Here is a 24,161-nt window from a genome sequence, read left to right on the forward strand (position 1 = left end):
CAGTCAAAACAGACAAGAATTCTACAGTTCACGGGGGCACGGGGGGGGGGGGGGAGCAGGAACTCAGAAAAAAACAACCACTGTGTAGGGGAGGGATGCTAACAGTCAAAACAGACAAGAATTCTACAGTTCACGGGGGCGGGGGGAGGAGCAGGAACTCAGAAGCCACTGTGAAGAAAGGAATTTAGTCAGTGACTTGAGAGCCCCATCTCAAGACCAGACCCACACAGGGGCACACAACTCAAAGTGCCAGGACCTCAGAAGAAGCCACCAGGTGTCTCCTACTCTGGGGCGATTTCCCAACAGCAGCTCTGACCAAGGCTGATCCCACAACTTTCTCCTCAGGTGTCTGTGTAAAAGAGAACTCAGGAGACTGAGGCAGGAGGATTCTAAGTTCACCCTTCACTACATAGAAGACTGTTTCTCCTCCCCCCCCCAAAAAAGAAACAAACAAAATAAACAGACAGATCCAACTCCTCAGAAGCAAGAAAACAGCTTTCCCTGTAAAGAGGGCGTCACAGTCAGCACTACACAGCGGTGCTCAGGGAGAGAAGTTTCTGTCTGAAGAGAAGAAAGCTGCAGGTGGAAGAAGCTGAACAGAAAGGCACTGGGGAGACTCCCAAAGCCACCCAAGCTCCGTCAGATGAACAGGCCTGAGTAGCTTAGAGTGCACACTTTCCCTTTGATCTGAATTTACAACCAAAAATCTAAACCAACAAAATAAAACAAAATGCATCAAATCCAAATCTATTTGCAGGGAACTGTGGTTATTTCCCATTACATTGGCTTAAAAAGCTAACGAGCGCTGTTCTGCTCATACTCTATCTTTCTGCTGAAAATTCCATTAACTTCAATGTTTCTGTGATTGTCTCAAATAGAAGGAAAAACCAACGGTAGGGATGAGGAGCTTCAAGCAGGTCTCAGAAAAGTCAGCAAGGACACAATAGGTTTGAACTAGCTGTCTGAAGTTAGTGTTAACAAGCCTGGTTAGTTACCCTGGTTTCTGTAAGCTATCACATGAGGTTGAACAAGTGAGAGGTAGAAGGGAGAAATGCAGGTCTTTGTGTTTCCTGTGCTGAAGCAGTCCCCATGGGAAAGCACCTTTGCAAATTCTCCACGTGGGGCTTCAGTGGATGGGGCAGAAGTCGGATTCCGTTTCGACTTCTTGGACCACGCCCTTTGTGGCCTGCTGTGCTGGAGTGTGCACAGAACACAGCTGCTGAAGCACTCTGCTCAGCAGGGTCTGCTGGCCTACCCAGGAGCTCGCTAGCTGTTGATTTGTTCTGAGCTATCTGCAGTTAAATGATGAACCACGTTAGCATCTCCACGAGATACCAGATTCCAGAGTTACCATTTCTAAAATCATTGGGGGAAGTGAGCAGTCTTCGAGAGATGAGGCTCATGTTTCTGGCTGCTTGTAACTTCTAACAGCACAACATTTACTAAACAACTGCCTTTTCCGTACCCAGAAGATTCCAAACCATCTTAGGCGAGGAGAGAACAAAATCGAACCAGTGAAAAAAAAATCACTGCATTTCAGACTTAGCTCTTCATAGTCACAGAACTCCAAAGGAGGAAGAGTGGGCACCAAAGACTGTCTCTAAAACCTGCCCCTGCCTCTGTGTCACCTAAGCTAGACACCCATCTGTCCGTCTTTCCCAGGGCTTGTGGCCAGAGAACTGCTTCCCATTGATTTTACTGGGACCAGACAGCACAGGGTGGAGAACAACGGCGTGCAGGTAAGGACTGACAGGAGTGACAACCATGGATTGACAGCTATCTGTAGCCACATATTCACATGTGCCAGGCACACCTGACGGCAGACTTCACACAGCTGAATTCTACACTGGACCCCAGTGAAGTGGGGCAGGCAGCAGCACAGGCGTTCAGGGCCTACCTGATGAGGGACTCAAGTATGGCAGGAGTGGGCCCTTTCTGGAACTCCAGTTCTTTGTAGTGTAGGGCTTTTGCATATGCTCGGCACTTGGCAGCTCTCTCACCCAAAAGCACGATGCCATTGTCATCTCTCAGTGGCAGGGGGCCCTACAGGAAAGCACAGGAATATGGTAGATGGGGCACATGTAAGAGTGGGCTGTGTTTCTGCTTGCCCCTCCTGCCAGCTGTTTCCTTCCACCGTCCACTGGCACAATGGAGGGAAAGCTCACCTTGTCACTGTGTTCCATGAACTCAGCCAAGTTCAAGAGGGTCTGTGTGACTTCAGCGATGTCTTGAGAAGTGAGAGCCAACTCAATGCTTCTGATGAGCTCATCTTGTTGGTCTTCATTCAGTTCAGACCAGCAGGACACAAACGCAGCATTGAAGAGATCCCTGTGAACCCATGGGGCAGGAAAGGATGTTAGGACACAAACACAGCATTGAAGAGATCCCTGTGAACTTGGGGGCAGGGAAGGATGTTAGGAATCTGCCTGGTGCCACAAGCTCTATCAACCTGCTTCTGGCACTGCCGTTTGGTTACAAGGAGCAAAGCTGCCTAATGGAGCTTGTTGGAAGTTATCTAAACCTTCCCCAAGCAGCACAATAACTGCTGGTCACTACCTGCTCTGTGGCAAGCAAAGGAGGAAACTCGAATCTGTTTGCTTGTTTGACCCAGGGTTACACTACAGCCCAGACTGCTCTCATACTCGGGCACCCTACTGCTTCAACTCCCAACTGCTGTGACCCCAGACAGGCATCGGCAAGCTGAGCAATGACAACTGTATCTTTTAGGGCGTGTATAGACATGGCACCCAGGGGACTGTGATAGAGCGGGGCAGGGAGGAGGATACAGCAAACTAACTTCTCTTCACAGTTACGTTTCGTGGCGGTTTCTGCGCACTTCTCTACACTGGGACGACCAGAAAGAAAGCTTCAACACGAACAGATTTAGGAAATAACAGTCCTTAAGTGATTCTTGGAGTATTGCCTGGACAATGTCCAAATTCTTAAGATCAAAAATGGCAAAGGCAGCATCTGCTACTGCTTTCCAAACACACCGAGAGCATCTGACCGGGTGACTGCGTGAGGGACAACAGACTCAAGTGCCAGCAAAGCACACAGGACACCCCGCCGATCTCCACAGCACAAGAGCCATTTCCAAGGCCAAAACATGGAGGTGAGATCCCCACAGAGTCACATGGATGGATACCCCCAGCCCCCAACATAAATGCTTTCCATGTTTCTAGGCACTGTGGCCTGCAGTGGTAGAGGAATGGAGACCAGAACATGGCCCTGCTATGGTGGGGTTAGAACTTAATGCTCTTCACTTTCTGTTACACGCTTCAAGGTTAAGTTAGACAAATGTGTGTAATTTTGAAATATGGTAGGAAAAAAAGATTAAATTCTAATCTGAAAATCTGAACACTGAAACAAGCCTGGTATAAATGAAGGAACAAGCTTTCCTTATCTATTCAGAGTTGACAATGGATCCCCAATTTATAATGGGACTAAATTAATAAACAGCCTCTCCCAGGTGGTGAAGGCACACGTCTTTAATTCCAGCACTCAGGAGAATCTCTGTGAGTTCCTGGCCAGCCTGGTATACAGCGTGAGTTTCAGGACAGGCAAAGCCATTACACAAAGAAACTGTCTCAAAAACCTAAAAACCAAATAAAACAAACAAACCAGACTCTCTGAGAATGACATTATGCTCAGGATGACCTGGGTAGTAGAGTGGTACAGAGTATCAGCTAGGCATGTGTAATCCACACTCGCGTGACACAGAGCATCAGCTAGGCATGTGTAATCCATACTCGCATGACACAGAGCATCAGCTAGGCACATGTAATCCACACTCATGTGACACAGAGAATCAGCTAGGCACGTGTAATCCATACACGCGTGACACAGAGCATCAGCTAGGCACGTGTAATCCTCACTCGCGTGACACGGAGCATCAGCTAGGCACGTGTAATTCACACTCGCGTGACACAGAGCATCAGCTAGGCACGGGTAATCCACACTTGCGTGACACAGAGCATCAGCTAGGCACGGGTAATCCACACTCGCGTGACACAGAGCATCAGCTAGGCACGGGTAATCCACACTCGTGTGACATGGAGCATCAGCTAGGCATGTGTGATCCATACACGTGTGACACAGAGCATCAGTTAGGCATGTGTGATCCATACACTACAGAGACAGAGAACGTCTAGACAGAGCATTTTGAAACATTAAAGAAGAAAACAAAACAAAAGAAAAAGAAAATGTGAAATAAATGAGAGGAACCAAATCATTATGGAGTATGGAGCCCATGACTACTACTAACACAGTAAACCTGCTCTGCTGATGAAACTGGAATAAATGCCTTCCTTCTGCTGCCCCCTATGGAAAATGGCTGCCTATTAATTAAGTTACCACTATTCCTCACTATATGCAATGTGTCCACTGCAGAAAAGAAAGAAAAGAAGAGAAAGGCCTTGCAGACAGGGAAAGGATACAGGTAGGAAGCCCTGGCACACATACCTGGCCATTGGGTTGTAGGCCTGTGCCAGGGCCCAGCACGAGCGCAGGGAAGGTGATGAGGAGTCCTTCAGCAACTCCAGACTCAGCCGTCGCAGCCACTCCAGCCAGTCATCTTTGGAGACCCTTCTGGCAGCTCCCCAGGCCTGTGATACACATGTGACAACAGGAAGCCATTAGCTCTAGGGCCATCGCAAAACCAGTACCACTGATGTCACCATCATTCTACTGTGACTTGTAATTCATACCTGTAGTTCCTACAGAACATTAAAAAGAGATTTAATTAAAGCACAAAAAGCAGAAGCGGGAGCCTCGTAGCACAGCGCAGCGTAGGAAAGGCCCGTTTGCTACCTGCTGGGGCTGGACTCGCTCTGCAGAACAAGCACGACAGGTCTGTTACATCCAGAGTGTCTTCAACAGAACCTAATGGACAGATGGATGGCCGCAGTGCAGAAGTGAGCTGGGCATTCAGCTCTGCAGAGCTGAGGTATGGCTTAGTGCTTGAGACCCTCACGTGTGAGGCCCTATGCTCCATCCCTGGCCCCAAAGTGTTCCTGGGGCCGCTTGGGCAGGAATGTTAGTGGAACATCAGACTCTGGTGTAGTGGCCAAAACTACACCCAGGACTCAAAGGCTTGAACTGGTCTCAGTTTTGTAACTTCTGGCTCTCTGATCTTGGGCAACTACTTAATACACTGTGTCTGTCTCCTTATTTATAAAGTGGACATGCCAGCTTCCACTCCACTGAGCATCTTAACTAACAAGTGTAATGAACTTTAGTGGTGAACATCACACTAGTGTACTAAGTGGGCGTTGTTCTCTGAAGCTCCAATCCTATTTGGAGTCCTGACCCAGCCACTCAGAGCAATAACACTGAGCTTCAGGCTCCTCATCTAACTGTATCCAGATGGCCTAGCTTAAACAGATGAACAAAAAGTGGCTGCTATCATCAACACGGCACAGACCTGAACTGGCCGGGCTCTGTTACTAGGTCCCCAATGTCTAGACTTGATCTTGAACGTGAGTACTCCCTCCTCCATCTTCCAAGTGCTGGGAAAACATGCAAGAACTGCTACACCTTAAAGCTGAGAGTATTTGATTCCTAGCACCACAGAAAAACAGAAGAAACTTTAAACAATTGATAAATACACCATCTCATTTCTGATTACATAACATATGGAAGCATATTTTTGCTTTCAACAAAATGGATTCAAGAGTCAGCGATGGAGGATTTTGCGTAGCGTTTCGGAACTTGGTCTGTTCTTGGGAAGATAAACTAGAAATTCCCCCTTTTGTCTGACTGTTGGCATTTATGTTTATTGTCTGAGTTCTGGGTAGAGGGGCTGGAAAGATGGCTCCTTGGTTAAGAGCATACATTGCTCTTGTAGAGGATGGGGAATTTGGTTCCTAGCACCCACATTAGGCAGCTCACAGCAGCCTCTGACTCAGCTATAGGGAATCCGATGCCTTTTCTGGTGTTCGTGGATACCTACATGCACAAGGATATACCCACAAGCAGATACACACGTAAGACATAATTTCTAAAACACTCTTAAGTGGAAAGGAAAGCCTGTAGAAATAAACAAGACCATGAGGAGATGTTTGCAAGGCAGAGTAGAGTTCCAGTGTAGGGCAGTTGCCCGGAGAGATGCTCTGCACCTGTGTATAACAGACACACTGGCAGTCTCACCTCTGACCGTTTACCCTTTGTGAGGTGCTGCCCGGAGAGACGCTCTGCACCCGTGTATAGCAGACATGCCGGCAGATGTACTTCTCACCTCTGACTGTTTACCCTTTGTGAGGTGCTGCCAGGTAGCCCCAAGAACCATGAGACAATACTGTGACTCATGACCTTGGCCCTTCCTTGAAGTAGCTATTAGGAAAACCCCAGAGGAAAGGCAGAATTCCTCCTAACCCATGGCTACCTGACCGCTTCCATCTTAAATCAGTAAGCATTTCCTAGCTGTCTGTGGAGGAGTGAAGTCAATAATTAATAAACCCTTAGTGTTTAATGCTGCATGTAAGTACAACCGCCAAGGCTTGGCTAGAGACTCGGGCCTGCCTGCCTCTTTACCTCTCCCAGAGGCTGAGAGGGAGCTGCTAAGAAACAGGAAAACACCATGCTGAAATGCAACTTGGAGTTGCTCACAGTCTCCAGAGGGGCTGAGGAGTGGGGCATTTCAAGCTGGTAAAGTAACTCTGACTATTCTGCTCGGGTTCCCCAGAGAAGCTCTGAACCGGCACACGGTGGAAAGCTTACGAGATCCCAGGCTGTGTCAGCAGAGACAATTTAGTACTCACTAGCAAAGCTCTGAAAGTTAGATATTCATAGTGTGGTCCATGGGCCAGAAGTACCACACACAGACCTGGGAGCTTGTTAGAAATGTGGTATCAGGGCTGACCTCAGACATCCCACATCAGAGTAAACATTTTAATAAGATCCCAAGAAGACTAAAAGCAGCGGTTGAAACAGCCCATATCCATTTTATGGCTAATTAGGGGCTTACCAGCTGCCATGTTTAAATATGAAATGTCCCCATAGGTTCATGTGTTTGAATACCTGGCTCCCCAGGTTGGGGTGCTGTCTGGGAAGGTTACAGAACCTTTATGTGGAGATCAGTCACTAGGGGAGGGTCTTGCGGATTCATAGCCCAGCCCCACTTCCTGAGTGAGGGTAAAATGTGACCAGCCAGCTTCCTGCTCCTGCTGCCACACCTTCCCTGTCATTACAGTTCCCCTGGGACTGTAAGTCACAATATACCCGCCCCCTTAGGGTTGCTCTTGATGAGTCTTTTTTTTTTTTTTTTTTTTTTTTTTTTTTTTGGTTTTTCGAGACAGGGTTTCTCTGTGGCTTTGGAGCCTGTCCTGGAACTAGCTCTTGTAGACCAGGCTGGTCTCGAACTCACAGAGATCCGCCTGCCTCTGCCTCCCGAGTGCTGGGATTAAAGGCATGCGCCACTATCGCCTGGCTCTTGCTGAGTCTTATACCACAGCAGCAGCAGGAGAAACTGAGATGCTAGCTCTGTTCTCCTGGGAATGCTATTTGTAACAAAAGGTCTAAGGAAACACAAAATATACTTAATTTTCTATGTTAAAAAATATATACGTACACACACACACACACACACACACACACCTTTAATCTCAGTTCTAGGAGGCAGAGGCCAACTTGGTCTACAGAGCAAGTGGCAGGACAGTCAGGGCTACAGAGAAACCCTGTCTCAAAGCAAAACAAAATAAGACAAAACCCCTCACAATCCTACTGCCTCAAGTCTCCTACAGGATAGGACTACATGCCTGGACTACCACGCCTGGTACTTCTGTTTCCTGTGACCTGAGCCTGGGAAGGCGTGTCTAAAGGATAACAGGGACATAGCGGAGTGTGCCACCACCTCCCGGCAACAATTATTATTTTTTTTAAATGCTTTAAAATTTATTTATTTATTTTTTAAAAAATATTTGTTTGTTTGTTTGTTTATGTATACAATTAGCCAGAAGAGGGCACCAGACCTCATTACAGATGGTTGTGAGCCACCATGTGGTTGCTGGGAATTGAACTCAGGACCTTTGGAAGAGCAGGCAATGCTCTTAACTGCTGAGCCATCTCTCCAGCCCTAAAATTTATTTATTGTTGGCATTGGTAGCACACACCTTCAATCCCAGCACTCAGGAGGCAGAGGCAGACGGATCTCTGTGCATTCTCAGCCAGCCTGGTCTAGAGTGAGTTCCAGGATGGCCAGGACTGTTTCCACAGAGAAACCTTGTCTTAAAAACATGTTGCTCTTTCAGAAGACCTGGGTTCAGTTCTCAGGACCTACAGTGATTCTCAGCCATCCATAGCTCCCCTTCCAGAGGATCCAAGAGTCTTCTGACCAAGCATGCACATGGTACAAATACACACACACAGGCAAAACGCACATAAATAAAAGGAGTAAACCTAATAAATTAAAACTAATTACAGTTAGGCACAGTGGCTCCTGCCCATAATCCCAGCATGTAGGATGCAGGTGCATGAGTTAGAGGCCAATCTGTGCTACAGAAACAACAACACTTCAGATGTCCCAGAAGGCAGCACATGCCTGTACTACCACCAGCTGAGTGGCTGGGGCAGGAGGATAGCTACAAGTTCAAGATCAGCCTGGACTACACAGTGAGCTCAGGACTAGCCAGGGCTGCACAGTACAACTCTGCCACAAAACAACAGCAACATAATTCCAAAACAAAATAAAGCAAGCAAACAAACAAACAAAAACCAAAGCAAGCAAACAAATAAATGTAAAAAAGTCAGAAACAATGGCCTAAATTGACTTAAAAAAAACCAAACAAACAAAAAACAAAAGCTGATTGGTCAGTTTAAATTAAAGGTAGCAAGAGATGAAAGTTCTGAATGAGAAAGGAAAACAGAGCTCTGCTCCCCAAGCTCTCTGGAAACAGTGGACCTGCCTTTTGGAGGTTGATGGTGCTGACATGCAGCTTCTTCATGGGTCCCGTTTCAACTGGTCCACTGGCTAGTGCATCTCCTTGGCCACTCCTCAGCATCCGGTGTTGGTATATCAGAGGGTCTTCTTCCTCATCAGCAAGTGTGTACCCCTGCAAGCAGAGATGCGCTGAGCACCTGCACCTCCACCAGATGCCCCCAGCTTACAAAACATTCGCGAACCTCGCGATAGTCCTGCCTGGAAGAGCCAGGATTTCAACAAGCAGAACATGTGGCATGTATGTCCAAAATCACCACAGGTGGCTGAGCTCCCCATGGGGGTCACCGACAAACCTTTAATAGGTAAGTCCCCAAACCAGGCAAAGGCAAACTGAGCCGAATAAAGAGATCAAATGCCCAGGGCACAAATGGCACACAGCTGGGCTTGCTGCCTATTTTCATTCAACCCAAAAGATTAAGAACTATTATTTTTGTTTGTAATCTCAAACAAATACATGAGGATTGTGAGAACTCAAACCTCAGTGTCCACAAATACAATTTACTATACCAAGGTCAGGCTTGTTAGTTCCGAGCTGGATGCGGCCACTTTTCAGCCACATAGGTGGAAGTGAGAGACTTCAACAGAAACCATACAGAAAAACCACACAGCCAACACTGCTGAAGAAAAACCACCTTCTCCAGACATGTCTGCCAGGCCTACCCAGGGCTAAAAGGCTAGCCTTGGCCTGTCCTTTGCTGCGAGATTGCCAAGAAGGAAATCTCTTGGGACTTCAGTGCAGAAGGGCGCCCACTCACCTTGACGATTCTGCAGATGAGCACGTCGTAGCGCTGGTGATTGATCCGGTGTCGCACTAGGACTTTATTCACCATGGGGATGAAGATCTGGTACTATACAGAAGGGGAAGACACAGGAAGCTGTTACTCTGGAGAACAGGAGGGTAGCTACTTTCCGGTGCTTGGCTGGCTCTGTGGGAGTCCCTAGAACTCCTTTCCTGCCGCTGTAATGCCAGGCCAATCCCCATGGCTTCTGTCTGCTTTCCTCAGTGTCCGGGCCTCTTGCTCCACAGCCCATTTCCCCACATATCTCTGATAGTCATCATTTAAAAACATCAATTCTGTTTTTCCTGCGATCAAAGTCTCCCAAGCCTTTTAGTCTTGCTCATGGTGACTAGCACATGTTGGTGGGCCCTGGCTCCTGGAGGCTTATGACACAGCCCAAGTCCCCAAATCAGCAGATCTGGCCTGAGAGTTTGCATTCCTAAGAAGTTTCCAGGCATAAGGATGCTGATCGGAGACCCTCTGATTCAGACTGAGGTCTCCCTACTACCTAACTAACAACCCTGTCTCATCTAAGACCTTAGCTACAAGTATTCCTGCATCACTTTGGGGGTTACCTTGCTCTCTGGGGGTACCACAAATGCTAGCTGCCCACCTCTCTGTGTACTTGGTGCTAAGTGTGTCTCCAGGTAACTCTGCAGCTAGAGAGATTGGAGTCAGCTCCCTGTTTAAACTACAGTGGTGGTGATATTTTGTTTGTACTGGAACAAATAAAGCTTGTCTGAAGATCAGAGTACAGAGCTAGCCATACTAGTTAGCCATAGAGGTCAGGCAGTGGTGGCACACACCTTTAGTCCCAGCACTTGGGAGGCAGAGGCAGACAGCTAGCTCTCTTTGAGTTCAAAGTCATCCTGAGCTACAGAAGATCAATCCAGTCTAAATGGGAAACAGAGACAGGTGGTGGTGGCTCACACCTTTAAACCCAATACTTGGGAGTCCCCTGGCTTTAATCCTAGTACTAAGGCGGTGGAGACAAGAAGGGTTATTGCTGGGCGGAGGAGACAGAAGTGTGTGGCATATTCAGTCTGAGGATTTGGAGACAGGATCTTGCACACTTTGGTCTAAGGATTCAGTAGAGGTAAAAGGTCTCTCTAGTGGCTAGTTCCTTTACTTCTCTGATTTTTCAGAATTTACCCCATATGTGACTCCAGGTTTTATTATTAAGACCAATTAGAATTCACATGACACGACAGTACATTAGAAAAGTCTTCCCTGTCTCCCCTGAATAAATGGCATTTCTCCCTACTTTTACCCAGCACACTCAGGGTGGCGAGGGAGTGGTTATCACTCATTTTGCTTCCCTAAAAAAAATATTGTAAGAATAAGGATTTGTTCTTCTCTTTTCCTCTTGAAAAAGATTTTTTTTTTTTTTACTTTAAAATTTTTAGAGACTGAATCTCCTGTGTCCCAGGCTGGCCTCAAATTCACTCTGTGCTGAAGTATTCTTCAATCCCTGATCCTCGTGCTTGCACCTCCCAAGTGCCACTACCCAGTTTTATGCAGTACTGGGGCCAAAACCCAGGCCTTCATGCATTAGCTAGGTAAGCACTCCATCCCCAGCTACTTTCTGCAATCTCTAGAACAACACTTAGCCCACACAGGTGCTTCAACTAAAACTGGCTGAACAAAGGAAGAAGAAAAATAAAACTGAAATAATTTCATATTCTCTAAGAGAGGCCGAGACCCATCTCCTGACCTATGCACTAACGACTGAAGATTTCATAGGTTTTCTTCCCAAACAAGGCAGACAACATGGTGGGTCCGTCCAGGAGTCCCATCTTACCTTCTTCCCCAGCTGAAAGACCAGCGAAGAGAGTGTATCCATGGCTGTGGAGCGCAGCTCTGGGCTCTGGTCCAGCGTCCGAACGATAGGGTGAATGATACGGGAGGCATAGTCAGTGAAATCCAGGGACTCTGTCAGGCGGTCCACTGTCTCCAAGGCAGCCCTACAACAAGTGTAAGCTGAAGGCTACCTTACCGAAGCACCAAGGGACGGGAAGGAACGCTCCTAGGTACTGTGGCAAGACAAATCCAAAATGAACCCACCAGGAGGGCAGCAACAAGATCTCCATAATCTGGGACATCTCTGAACTAAAATAATGGGAGCAGAAGTGAACAAACCCACAAAGATGGCCTGGTAAAATAGGGTGCTTACTTCCTCGATGGCAGCGGGACTTCAGGGGCATCAAACAATTTCACAATCGGAGGCAACAGCAAGTGCAGATAGTCATCCAGGTTGGCACCAAACAGCTGGATCGCTGCCAGCAGCTGCAAACGGGAACAAGAGCATGAGGTAAACGATACAGGAAGGCATCAGGTCAGCGGGTACATGGCTGGGGCGGTACATGAAAATTCAGAGCTCTGTGGGGTTCTGAAGATCCCCTGTCACATGCTCTTGACTGCATTCTTTTTTGGTGCCCTTTCCCCTTATTCTATGTGAGTATGTGCTACTTTGCTTTCTCTGCTGTATTCCAGCTCACGTGTACCAGGTGCTAGATAACCAGGCTGGCTGGAGGCAAACCTTCATTAGGACCAACCCATCAAGGGAGACAAACAGGAAGGACAATCAAGAGAGGACTGGGAACATTCTGGAAAGACACTGCATGAGCTTAGGTGTCCTTGTTCCTGGGAGGCTAGGAACCCTGCTCACCTTGATGGAGACGATGCGGCCTTGGCTGTTGTCGTGCATGAAGACACGCAGCATGTGTGGGATCAGCTGGGGCAGGTAGAGCTTAAACTCACCGCCAAGAGCCACCACAATTTGCTCAATGAGAAGAATGATCGTGCTCTGGATTGAGGTGTTCATGACCCAGAATTCCTGCAGAGGGAGATAGAAGGGCAGACCCAGGTGCTCATTTGCTGAAAAGGGAACCTAGAAATGAGATGGCTAAACAGGGCAAAAATGTATCGAGCTGTCTGCCCAGATGACCACTCCCCACCTTCCTCTCACTGCACAGCCAGGCAAGGGGACACTGCACTTTCTAGGTGCTGCCTGCCCCACTCCTCCATGCTGTGAGCATGCAGTCATGCTAATTTACTCTGCAAGCCTCTCCTGCTAGACTTGGGCTGTGAGGGCAGAGACTACTCCACTTCACCTCTAACCTCTGGAGCCTCCCCGAGCACCTGGAATACTCTAGTCATCAGACTGTTCACAGAATGTACATCTGTGTCACTGCATGAGCTCTCAAGTGCTGTGGGTCCACATGTTTCTGGGGTACATTCTTATTTCCAGCAGAAGGGAACTCCAGGGTTACCAAGATTTCATGTTCTTTCAGGATTTATATTTGGCTGGACAGTATATGACACCTGTTCCCTAAAATCTGTCCATCAGGCTGAGGTACTGCAAAAAAGGAGGTACTTCACATCCATGCAGTAACAATCCATAGACATTACTGTTACAGAAACCTGGTCACTGCCCCAGATTCTGCCATGGAACTGACTGCAAGGCAAACTGGCTCAAGGCTCCTACTCCATGAAAAGCTGTCAGCTTAAGTCACTTCCAAGATGGACCTACAGCTTTCTTCAGAGCGTCTGGAGCAGGAGACTGGAGGAACAGATACCCCGCTGCTGATGGCAGCGCACACCAACACCCAGGGTCTGAACAATGCACATGAGCAGTCAGCAGAATGAGGAAAACCAAACTAGAAAATGCTGCGTGAACTTGCTGTTGGCTGTTGTTCTCTGGAAACGGTTTACTCTCGGTAATAACACCGCAGCTCTGCAGGCCCTGCTTTGTCTCATGTTAGTTCACTGGACTGCACTTGCCTTCTTCAGAGAAAGCTGACTCTCCCAACTCTATTACCACAAGCTCTTCACAGAGGTTTCTCTACTCAGAAGCCAGCAGCCTGCCGGGGGTGTGGGCTAGATCATTGCTTACAGACTGTTCTCTTCCCAGGCTCGAGGGAGCTCATTAAAATGTCCAGGATCAACAGTCAAAGGAAGAGCACCTGCTCTGTCTTCTCCGCTGGGACGGAACTAAAGCTGCATTCCGCGGGAGAGGCCCCTCCTCGAATCCCTGTGCACTGGTCTTTGAGGGAGGTGTGGGGTGACTCAGAGGGCTTCAGCTTCCTGCCCTGAGCACACTGCTTCCTTCCTGTCTTCCCTTCCCCAAGGTCATCACTGGGCAGTTAAGCATTTGGCCTAACTCTTTCTTGTACTGAGGCCTCCATGGTAGAAACTGGGAGCACAGCAGCTTTTAATGATTTATACATGCAGGGCTGCTCAGCTCTGCACCGAGGTGCTGGGAGCTCCTCTGGGAAAGTGAGCCATTTTGTTATCGGCCCTGCTGCTTCCACTAAGCTAACTACATAGTAACCCTCCCCACACAACCATTTTAAATTGCACAGGAAGTAGAAAATAGTGTTCCTATTACCAGGGAATCTTCTAGCACTTGCTTAATGCATGCTGTGAAATGCTAGGCCCTGAACCCCTCCTCAGTGCCACTGAAGTAGATGACTTTTATGTCTTTGGCGGCTGCAGGGCAAAGTATCACCTTGTTACTCGATGCCTGACCAATACTTCGGAGGCCTAGGAGAAGCCGATTCCTAATGCTCTTGAGCTGAGGGGTTTATGAGTAGTAAGGAGTGGGTGGCTTTTGTGGGAATCAGAAAGCACAGCCTCAATACTGAAGAGAAGCTGCTTTGCTGCGGGTTGGGCAAATAATTCAAGAATGTCTAGGGCAGAACAACTGTTTCAGGGTTTCTCTTCTGACTTCATCTCATAGTCTTGTACTTGGGAGCTGGGAGCCTGCAGCATCAATCCCCGTCTACCCTGCTCCCCAGAATCTAAGCAACCGACACAGTCACTGGGAGCCCTCTACTCTACGCTCAGTGGAACAGCTCTGCCGTGCCCGCCCTGTGAAGAAAAGAGTCATGCTATTTAAACACATTCTGGGCCTCCCTTACAGAGAGCAGGAACTTCTACTCACTCTCATGAGGGTGACTATTTCATCCATGTATGGGCGGATGTGGCTCTTCACGAAGGACACCAGCATTCCCAGCTGCTGGAACAGAAACTGGAACAGACAAGAAAGAATTCAACAAGTTGGTACCAGAAGGATGCAGAACTTACAGGCTTACCCAGAGATGAGAAAAGACAACTACAGAGTTGGTTTCCACAGCATCCCAGCTACTGAAAGTACGCTCCAAGTAGACTTAAAACCTGCAGCACGGGGGGGTCTCACACACTAGGACAGCCAGTTGTGGATGGCAGAAGCTCAGTGCCAGACTGGCTGGTTTACAGGGCCTTGTCACACCCTGGCCCTGCCTCTGTGGTGGGAAACTGCAGACGGTAGTACTTTAGCTGAGGACTGTCCCAAGTGCTACCCCAGGCCGTACGTGGGAAGCACCTGAGCAGGGGGCTGAATACTGCCATGTGTGATGTGATGTCAAGATTTTAAGTCACTAAAGACTTTTAAAAATGGGCATGAGGCCAGACATGGTAACACATACCTTTAATCCTAGTACTTGGGAGGCAGAGACAGGAGGATCTCTGTGAGTTGGAAGCCAGCCTGGTTGACATAGCAAACTCCAGGACAGCCAGTACTAGACAGAGAGACCCTGTCCCAAAATAAAAACAAACAAACAAACAAACAAACAACAATAACATACCTGGTGTGAAATTGTTAGCCAACTACAAGTATAACTTGGCCTTAATTTGCTACTAATTACTTCCCATGGTGGTAAACACATTTAATCCCAGCAGTCAGGAGACTTTGAGGTAGGTGGGATATGGAATTGAAGGCCAGACTGATTTACGTAGTGAATTCTAGTCTAGCCAGAGCTACATAGTGAGACCTTGTCTCAATAAATAAATAAATATAAAATAAACTCATTATGGATGTTATAATCAATTTATTAGTAATAAATCAGTAACTTTTTTTTTTGAAACAGTGTCTCATGTAGCCAGATTGGCCTTCACCTTGCTATAGCTAAAGTGACCCCCTGACCTTCTGGTCCTCCTGCCTCTACTTTTCAAGTGCTGGATTTTGGGCATGCCATTACCATATCTAGCTCTCAATAAGGTCTTAAGATATCTCAAAGATATTGTGAGCCAAAATGAGCATCAAACTTGGAGAGGGACTGGATAAGGAGTAAGGGGATTCTATTTAGGGCAGTATCGTTTTTAATTATTATTTTTGGTTGCTGTTGTTTTTTGAGTTTTGAGACAGGGTTTATTCTGTAGCCCAGGCTGGCCTTGTGCCTTAGATTGACGTACTGGGAACACAGGTGTGAGCCACCAAACCCAGTAGGTGGCATCTTAAAACTGTCAGAAGAGCTATTACCACTAAGTAAACCAGAGACTAAGAAGGGCGGGGGTAAGGGAGCCCCCTGTGACTTCTGGGACTTCCCAGCTCTCTGTATCTGTTCCTCTCCAGTAACAAAGCCAGAGAAACAAGCATTTTATTCTTCATTTGGAAGTCCAGTTCCAGGGGTAGCTAACACCTCTGGCCTCCCTGGGATCATGTACATACCTCCAAACAGACAAACACATCTACACACAATTAAAATTAATAAAAATAAATCCTAAAACCAAACAACAACAACAACAAAACCCAATGAGATTTAAATCTAGTCGTCAAGAAGCAAGCAGAAATCTGTACTGCAGTCCATTCCACGACTGAACTACATTCCTAAGAACAAGGCTGGCCCTTCCCACTAGGCTGTTCACCTTCTAGCTATCCTGTGGGCAGGAAGCAGAGAACGGGCTGAGTCAGCTATCCATGCAGATGTCAGAAGCTAAGAGAGGGGAGGAACTGCTCTCAGCAGCAAGCAGGGTAGCTTCAGGAAGCTGAGGCACGGACAGAGCTGCATGATGGGGTGCAGAGCAGAGGTGAGCAGGGAAGGTTTATGTACTTACTTCCCGGATGGCCCCATCACAGACCCGGATGACATTAAGGAACGTGGGCATGACTTGGGGCAGGAACTGCACACACTTGAGCCCCAGGGACTTGAAGATGAAGGTGATGGCCTGAACCACCATGGTGTGGTGGTGAGAGAGGGACTGGTCTCGGAAGATCCGCATCAAGGCCACCATGGACACAGCTGGGTAGAACTCATCCAGGGGCAGGTTTCCCATGTTGACCAGCATTTCACTGGTGCTGTAGTCAGCTAGAACAAGGTGACAGGGCTCTGTGTGAGGCTAAACATGGTTAACAGCAAACAAAGCCCCGTCAGAGACATTAGCATGCAGATAGTCTTTCTGCTGCCTTCTGACACCGCTGTGAATAGGGAGCACAGGGCCATTAGGAGCCGATGAATAGGCTCTCCCCGTCAGGAGCAAAACCCATTCTGGCTTTTCTATTACCCAAACCACCAAAGCCTGAAACGGTACATGATGGGTTTTCTTTAAATTGCTAGGTTTAACATAGCTTCTCAGCATTACAGTTCACAACTTCATAGCTGAAACCATCAATAAAAAGAATTACCCCTCCAAATGAAAATAAAGGGAATTAAATTAGGCAAACATCTGTTCCACAGCTGGCTGGTTCCGCAGGGAATGCAGGCAGTCAGCAGGCATATGCCAAACCCTGAGCAGCAAGGACTGAGCCATGCAATGAGGATGTAAGACATGGGGCAGTGAGAGATTGGATGGCAGGCGCTGCTGAGGAAAATGGGCACCTGGCCTGGTCCGAAGTGTAATAAGCCAGAAGGGAGGAGGGATTAAAAACAAAATGATCGCACCTCCAGAGATCTGGGGAAATTCACATTCTGCTACAACAGTAGGGGGACCACTGTTTAACTTCACTGTCATAAACAGGTTCGCCCCAGTGTACGGGGACTAACACTAGAAACTCATATTCCATCTTCTTTCCCAAACCCTCAGGCTTCTTGTCAAAAGGCATCGGGTCTCTAGTGTCAGACTGGGAGCAAAAAAAGGCCCCAGGTCTTAGGGGGCTACTGGTTTTTCTATGTACTGATTCCCTCCAAAGAAACAGACGAAAACAACCAGCCTCCTCTCCCATGAGTGCCAGGGAGTAAAACACAACAAAAAAGAGGCACTAACAAAGAGTGACAGAACAGGGGTCAGGGCGATTCCTAGCTCCCTCACTGGTGTCAAGTAATGTAGACTTAGCCTGCTAGCTCTCGACAGACTCTGGCAGACGTGAGGACTTGCAGCTGTATAGGAATAGCATCCCTGCTGGACCCAGGGACTACAGGGTTATCATTCAGAGGCTGCCATGAGATTCAATATCTATCATTTCAATTATCTGACCTAACACTCTTTCTATTATGGCCAGGGAGGTTTTGTGAGTCCAGACTTGGTAAGTCTCTCGGTTTCCGACTTACAGGAATCCTGACTCGACTTGGATTCTGACAGGCTGACAGCAGAAGCATCCCGGGATTGGTCAATCATGCCAATGTTCACTTTGTGCTTGTAGGGATCCAGAGCCCCAAGGAGCCCTAACACTCGGATAGCCTGGGTAAGAAAGAAAAAAAGATAAATACTTGCCCCAACATCTGACGACAACAGAGTTCATGGCACATCTCTCCTAGCCCATATACCACATCTCACACCCAAATGACTGTCTCCATCAACAGAGCAGAGACAGAATGGAAGCCCAGCCTAGCGTGGGCACACCACTGCCATCACTTCCTCTCTCCACTGCCCTCGTCAAATCTTTGCAGACCAGGGGCCCGTGCCGTCTACCTCTCTCCGTGTGCCCTGGTTCTGCTCAGTCTTCAGGAAATTCAGCAGCACTTCAAGCAGAGTGGGGTATTTCCTGTAGGGTTCCACCACATAGCCAGTGCTAGCTACCAACTGTCCCAAGGTCCACAGGGCCACCTGAATGGACAAAAGGCCACGTGTTTATTGAACCAGTACAAGAAGGGTAAGCACAGGTACACTCTTTGTATAAAGAGTGTAATGGAACTGCAGAGCCAATCCGAAGACTCCATTAATTCACCACCCATGAACGGAATCCTAGAGTCAGAATATAAAAATAGCTGATCAAGCATGGACCTACAATCACAGAATCAAAAGGTAAAGAGTAGAGGTGGGTGTCACGGCTCACATCTGTACTCTCGGTACTAGAGACGCCGAGGAAGAGGACTACCTCTAGTCCAAGCCAGTTTTACCTACACACTGAGCTCCCGGCTAGCCTTGACTACAGAGGGAGATACTGTCTCAAAAACAAACAAAAAACTGTACAGTATTTTCCCACCTTTCTCGGAGAAAATGTGGTTCTTTTATATTCTGAATGACTACCAGGAACTACAGAAAGAAATTAATACTGTTCTTCATTTTAGACAACTCCTCTTATAACTTCCAGTGGCTGGGGAGAGAGAGAGAGAGAAGCCAAGGGCCTCCACAGGCAGTGTCCAAGCTTGCTTCCTCCCTCCAGGAGCTGGCTACACAGACAGCATTTTCCTCCATATAGAGGAATGGTGATGCTCCTCTCGGACACCAATTGCAGGTGACCGGCCAGGAGGAGAGCCTGTTCTGAGAGTCTTTTCTCTTTCCACATTCAAAAAAAAAATGTCAAGCGTGTATTGTCTGTCAAGCTCTGTGCATGACTGGGCACACTGTGGAGAACGGAGAGAGAAACTGGTCCCGGGTCCCAGGGGTCTGTCTGCTCACTCAGCCAACAGCGGTACTCACCTGCCTTTTGGCCAGCAGAGAGGAGTCCTGGAGCATATCCATGATGGTGATAAAGAGCTCGTCCACCCACTTCCTCATTTCTAGACCACTAACCTGCAAAGCGAAAAGGCAGTGGCAGGCAGAGTGGGAGACTGTGGCATTAAGACGCTATCCCGAGAGGTGGACGCTCACACCTACAACTCCAAAACTGTGGCATTAAGACACTATCCTGAGAGGTGGACGCTCACACCTACAACTCCAAAACTGTGGCATTAAGACGCTATCCTGAGAGGTGGACGCTCACAACTACAACTCCAAAACTGTGGCATTAAGACGCTATCCTGAGAGGTGGACGCTCACACCTACAACTCCAAAACTGTGGCATTAAGACACTATCCTGAGAGGTGGAGGCTCACACCTACAACTCCAAAACTGTGGCATTAAGACGCTATCCTGAGAGGTGGACGCTCACACCTACAACTCCAAAACTCTAGGAGTTGAGGCAGGAGGAACACTGAGTTTGAGACCACCCTGGGCAATAGAGTAAGACCCTGTCTCTAAATGAGAATAAGAACAAACAAACAAAAACAACAGAACAAACAGAAAATGCAATACTTTGACTTCCCCCAGGGCTAAAGAGTTTCCTTCCACCTATGAGAAGAGAAGCCATTTCCTCACCTGAGCCAGTTCTCCAATGGTAGCCAATACGTTATTGATCACTCCCGGGTTTGGGTCAGGGTCTGGATCTTTCAGTTTCAAAATTAAAGCCTATAGAAGAAGGTACAAGAAAATGAGTGTGGAATGGAATCTATAGGGGAGCTATCTTGTCCCTAGAGGGCAGCACACTTCCCAAGTCCATATAAAACTCTGGGTTCAATCCCTAACACCAGAAAACAACCAAAACAAAAACTCTCCAAGACCCGCTACATAAGTTACTTCTAGGCTGTGGGAACCCAGAAGTCTTGGAACCGTGCCATTCCAAGCTTTCTTCCAAACCAAACACAAGCCAGTGCTCCAGGAAGCAGAACAATTTGAAGATGCTTCTAACACATCCTTTCAACTCTGCCTGCCTATCATCCCTCCAGCTGTGTATGTGTTAGACATAAAAACCTAGTGTGAATACCATAGTCACATCTGAAGATGGGTTCATGCTTTCTTTTTTCTGTTTGTTTTTCGAGACAGAGTTTCTCTGTAGCTTTGGAGCCTGTCCTGGAACTAACTCTTGTAGACCAGGCTGGCCTCGAACTCACAGAGATCCCCCTGCCTCTGCCTCCCGACTGCTGGGATTAAAGGCGTGCGCCTCCACCGCCCGGCCTGGGTTCGTGCTTTCAAGCTCATTTTACCTCACTTGAGGAAAGTGCACATGCTATTTACCCACTTCTCCTGACCAAGCCCAGCTGAAGATGAGCCTAAGCATGAAAGAAAACTCTTTCCTGAAACTGGTGAGATCCTTGGCACTCTTTAACTCAAGGCACTATGTGTAGAGGACCAAAGTGATGGTCTCCTTGGTTCAGCACAGGAGTGCTGAAGCATCCCCATCTCCTAAACACAGAGCTAAGACAGATGCCAGGCTGGCCAGCTGCTGTGCTTTACCTTCAGAATGGGCTCCATATAGGGGCGGATGAGCCGGGGGGCGTTGGAGACCAGGTGCCCCAGCATGCGGGCACTCTGCTCCTTGATTCTCCCAATGCCACTGTGCTCCAGCTCTGTCAGAATCTGCAGGGAAGAAAGGTAACAGACCATGGCAGAGGGAAAGCAGAGAGGACCGTGTAAAGGGAAATCTGTCACGAACTAGGGAAGAACCAGACTTCCACAGTGAATCACGTCTCTACTGGACACTCAGCAAACATGGGGATCTGTGAGCTACCAAATGGATGGCCCTGGCTGTCCCTTCTCCAACCACAGCAGTACAAAGTACTGGAGTAGCGGCACCCGCCAGAGCTGTGGTTATGGTTTTCCAGACAAGGGATTAAAGAGAAGGCTCCTGGGGAAAAACCACTGTCCAGACACAACATTAACAAGAGGATCTATACACAATGACAAAGGATCAAAGGCGAGTTAGAGCAGCTGTGACAGAGAGGAGTACTAGACCTCCACAGGGGACCCAGGCACATGGAGCTGAAGGAAGGGCCAGGGATCCCATCTTGAGGCATCACTGAACAGAGCTGCCAGGCTTGTTCTCACACCCCTGAAACACTAGCATAGCCATGTTAAGCTCAAAGTCAAGTAGGCACTGGCAATATGGATAGACTTCTGGGCACAGCGAAGGCAGGGAAGTGTGAGCACCTTGAAGTGGACCACAAAGGCCAATCAGACGGAAGACGTCTGCAGGGAATGAGGACATTGTGTCTTGGTTGCTGACTTGGTAACTGATTTCTCCAGTCACAGGAGATGGCAGTGAAAGGAGTTAGCGATACGAGAAAGGACTGGTGGGGTGCAGGATGGCTGGAGGGGCTGTGCCCCAGAGAGCAGAACAACTAGCAGATGCAGTGCAAACCAAGCTGGAGTCAGAGCCATCTGCACCGCTGTGACATCTACCAGCACCCAGGGACCAGACCTCAGGAAAGGCCAAGGCACTCACCAATACTTGAAAATACATAATTCAATTTGGGAAAATCTGTACCAATACTATTTTTCTGTATTTTGAAATTTAAAGACTAGGGGTATAGTTCAGTGATAGCATTTTCCTAACACATACAAGGCCCTAGTTTTAATCCCCCTACATTGTCTAAATAAAGATTTTTATTTTTTTAATTTTATATGCTTATTTTTTAAGTTTCAAGGGTTAAGTTCAGCACAGGGTCAAGTCATCTGATGGAATTTCACATTCTCCAGCACCAGGAAACAAGCTGGCCTATTGGTCAGGTATGAGCTTTCCAAGGACAAGAGCTGTATCTGGCTTGTTCATCAACATACCACCAGTACACAGCATTATGTGGGACAGAGCAGGTGTACATTAAGTCCTACTGAATGAACAAACCCATGTTCTCATTCAGAGAGATTCCCATGCCTGACCTGGTAGGCTCAGTAATGGCTGCTTCCTTCCCAGAGCCTTAGGTGGCTTAAGATCTGAAGCAACAGGCACCCCCTAACATGGGCCAGCAGCTACAGCCGGAAGTCATCAGGTTGAAAACAGAAAGGCCAACAAAGTACAGTTGTCCAACTTGTCAACTGATGATCTCACTGCAGCCATGTTTAACTATGGCAAACAAATGACACTATCCCTAGGGTCAATTGCAAATACTGACACTCTGTGTGTAAGTTCCTCACGTGTTATGTGACGTGTCTATTTCAAAAGACACGGGAGGACATACCAAGGTGGGAAGGATCAGAACAGGCACTGTCCACAGGACCCAGGTTGCAGCAGAAAGGCCACCTGCACCTCTCTAGAGGACCATGACAGCACCCATCACTTTAATGAGAGCCCGGGATCCCTGACCAGGCGCAATGACCACAGGACTGTGTGGAATCATGCCCACATGGTAAGACTGGCAGTCTCTGTGCTTCACGACCATTAGCGGAAGAGCAGCGCAGAAGACGGGAAGAGCAGGAAGCCTGAGACCCTGCCGCAGATACAGTCAAAGTCAGGACGCTGGCTCACTGGGGACTTGCCACAGAGACAGATGAGCCAGCTGCCTGAGAGGTTAGACAGGAACCAACAAGACCTCATGTCGTGCTGACAAGAGGCTCACACCTGAACTGTAACCAGAGCTGGGAACAGGGACTCTAGGTGCCAAATGTGACTTGGCCAAGTAAGGCCATCTTTCTTCCCGGTCCCTGTCCTCAGCACTTCCTTGTCAGCTCACTGTGGAGGTCCTTTCCTTGCTGTCGGTTACGCCATTACCTGGATAAGCATCTTGCGCAGGAAAGGCATGACAAAGGCTGGGTTCATGCTACTGAGTCGGCCCACAGTGCAGATGGCCAGCTCTCGGATCTCGAAGACCTGGTCATTTAGAGCCACAAACAGGGCCTGTAAGTTTTCAGCCTGGGCCAGGTGGGCATCAAAGCGTTCATCCAGGGATGCCAAGACACAATAGCGGATATCAGGGTCTGCAAGAGCAAATAAGTCTTTGAACAGCTCTTCAGGGTCCCACCCTCCAGTTCCTCCCAGTTTCTACCTCCACTGCTATCACCCTAGCCCAGTGGTTCTCAGCCTTCCTAATGCTGCGACCCTTTAATTCAGTTCCTCATGTTGTGGTGACCCCCAACCATAAAATTATTTTCCTTGCTACTTCATAACTGCAATTTTGCTGTTATGAATCATAATGTAAATGTCTGTTTTCCAACGGTCTTAGGTGACCTCTGTGAAAGGCTCATTCAACCCCCAAAGGGGTTGTGACCTGCAGGTTGAGAACTGCCGCCCTACTCAGCAAACTTCTTCATCTAACCTTCTGCCCCCTCCTTACAATCTGCTCATAGGAAGAAAGAGAAATTAAATAAAAAAAAAAATAGATTATCTTATACCAAGAGGCTAGAGGAGCCAAGCCTATGGCTTAAGCAGAGAAACGGTAGTCCTGAAATGACTGCTGCTGCTCTCTAGAGGCCATGCAATCGCCTCGAGTTCCAGGGTCTCCCAGGACTGCTCCATCCTAAGATTTACCAGGGTCTGTTATCCCAACCACAAGCAGCTTGCTGAGCACATCTGCCACCACTTGCACCGCAGTCTGGCTAACCACATGTGCATGGCCGCTGATGAGGTGGATGGAAGGTGTGAGCAGGCGGGAGCAGGTGCGGGCAGCTTCCATGCGGATCTCCTTGTGTTCACTGTTCAGGAAGTGATCCGCACAGTGGCGGACAAATTGGGTCAGAGAGTGTCCTGGGTGCAAAGGAAAAGGAAAGAAGAATAAATA

At 48.0% G+C, this 24,161-nt stretch overlaps 1 protein-coding gene across 1 annotated transcript in view; it reads right to left on the reverse strand.

Annotated features, from left to right (window-relative positions):
- Mtor (mechanistic target of rapamycin kinase) overlaps positions 1-24,161 on the reverse strand; it is a 110,651-nt gene that overhangs the window by 69,322 nt on the left and 17,168 nt on the right. The window contains exons 12-28 of the mRNA XM_038333022.1: positions 23,912-24,127; positions 23,156-23,361; positions 20,905-21,027; positions 19,990-20,079; positions 19,333-19,425; positions 18,382-18,516; positions 18,021-18,150; positions 16,591-16,841; positions 14,660-14,746; positions 12,383-12,550; positions 11,888-12,000; positions 11,516-11,678; positions 9,691-9,783; positions 8,901-9,047; positions 4,462-4,604; positions 2,166-2,328; positions 1,898-2,043 (exon numbers count right to left, since the gene is read on the reverse strand). Coding sequence (XP_038188950.1) covers positions 1,898-2,043; positions 2,166-2,328; positions 4,462-4,604; positions 8,901-9,047; positions 9,691-9,783; positions 11,516-11,678; positions 11,888-12,000; positions 12,383-12,550; positions 14,660-14,746; positions 16,591-16,841; positions 18,021-18,150; positions 18,382-18,516; positions 19,333-19,425; positions 19,990-20,079; positions 20,905-21,027; positions 23,156-23,361; positions 23,912-24,127 — 2,467 coding nt within the window. The remainder of the gene's footprint in view (positions 1-1,897; positions 2,044-2,165; positions 2,329-4,461; positions 4,605-8,900; positions 9,048-9,690; positions 9,784-11,515; positions 11,679-11,887; positions 12,001-12,382; positions 12,551-14,659; positions 14,747-16,590; positions 16,842-18,020; positions 18,151-18,381; positions 18,517-19,332; positions 19,426-19,989; positions 20,080-20,904; positions 21,028-23,155; positions 23,362-23,911; positions 24,128-24,161) is intronic.

The sequence above is a fragment of the Arvicola amphibius genome, chromosome 6 (genome assembly GCF_903992535.2).
Source record: "Arvicola amphibius chromosome 6, mArvAmp1.2, whole genome shotgun sequence".
NCBI classification, from domain to species: Eukaryota; Metazoa; Chordata; class Mammalia; order Rodentia; family Cricetidae; genus Arvicola; species Arvicola amphibius.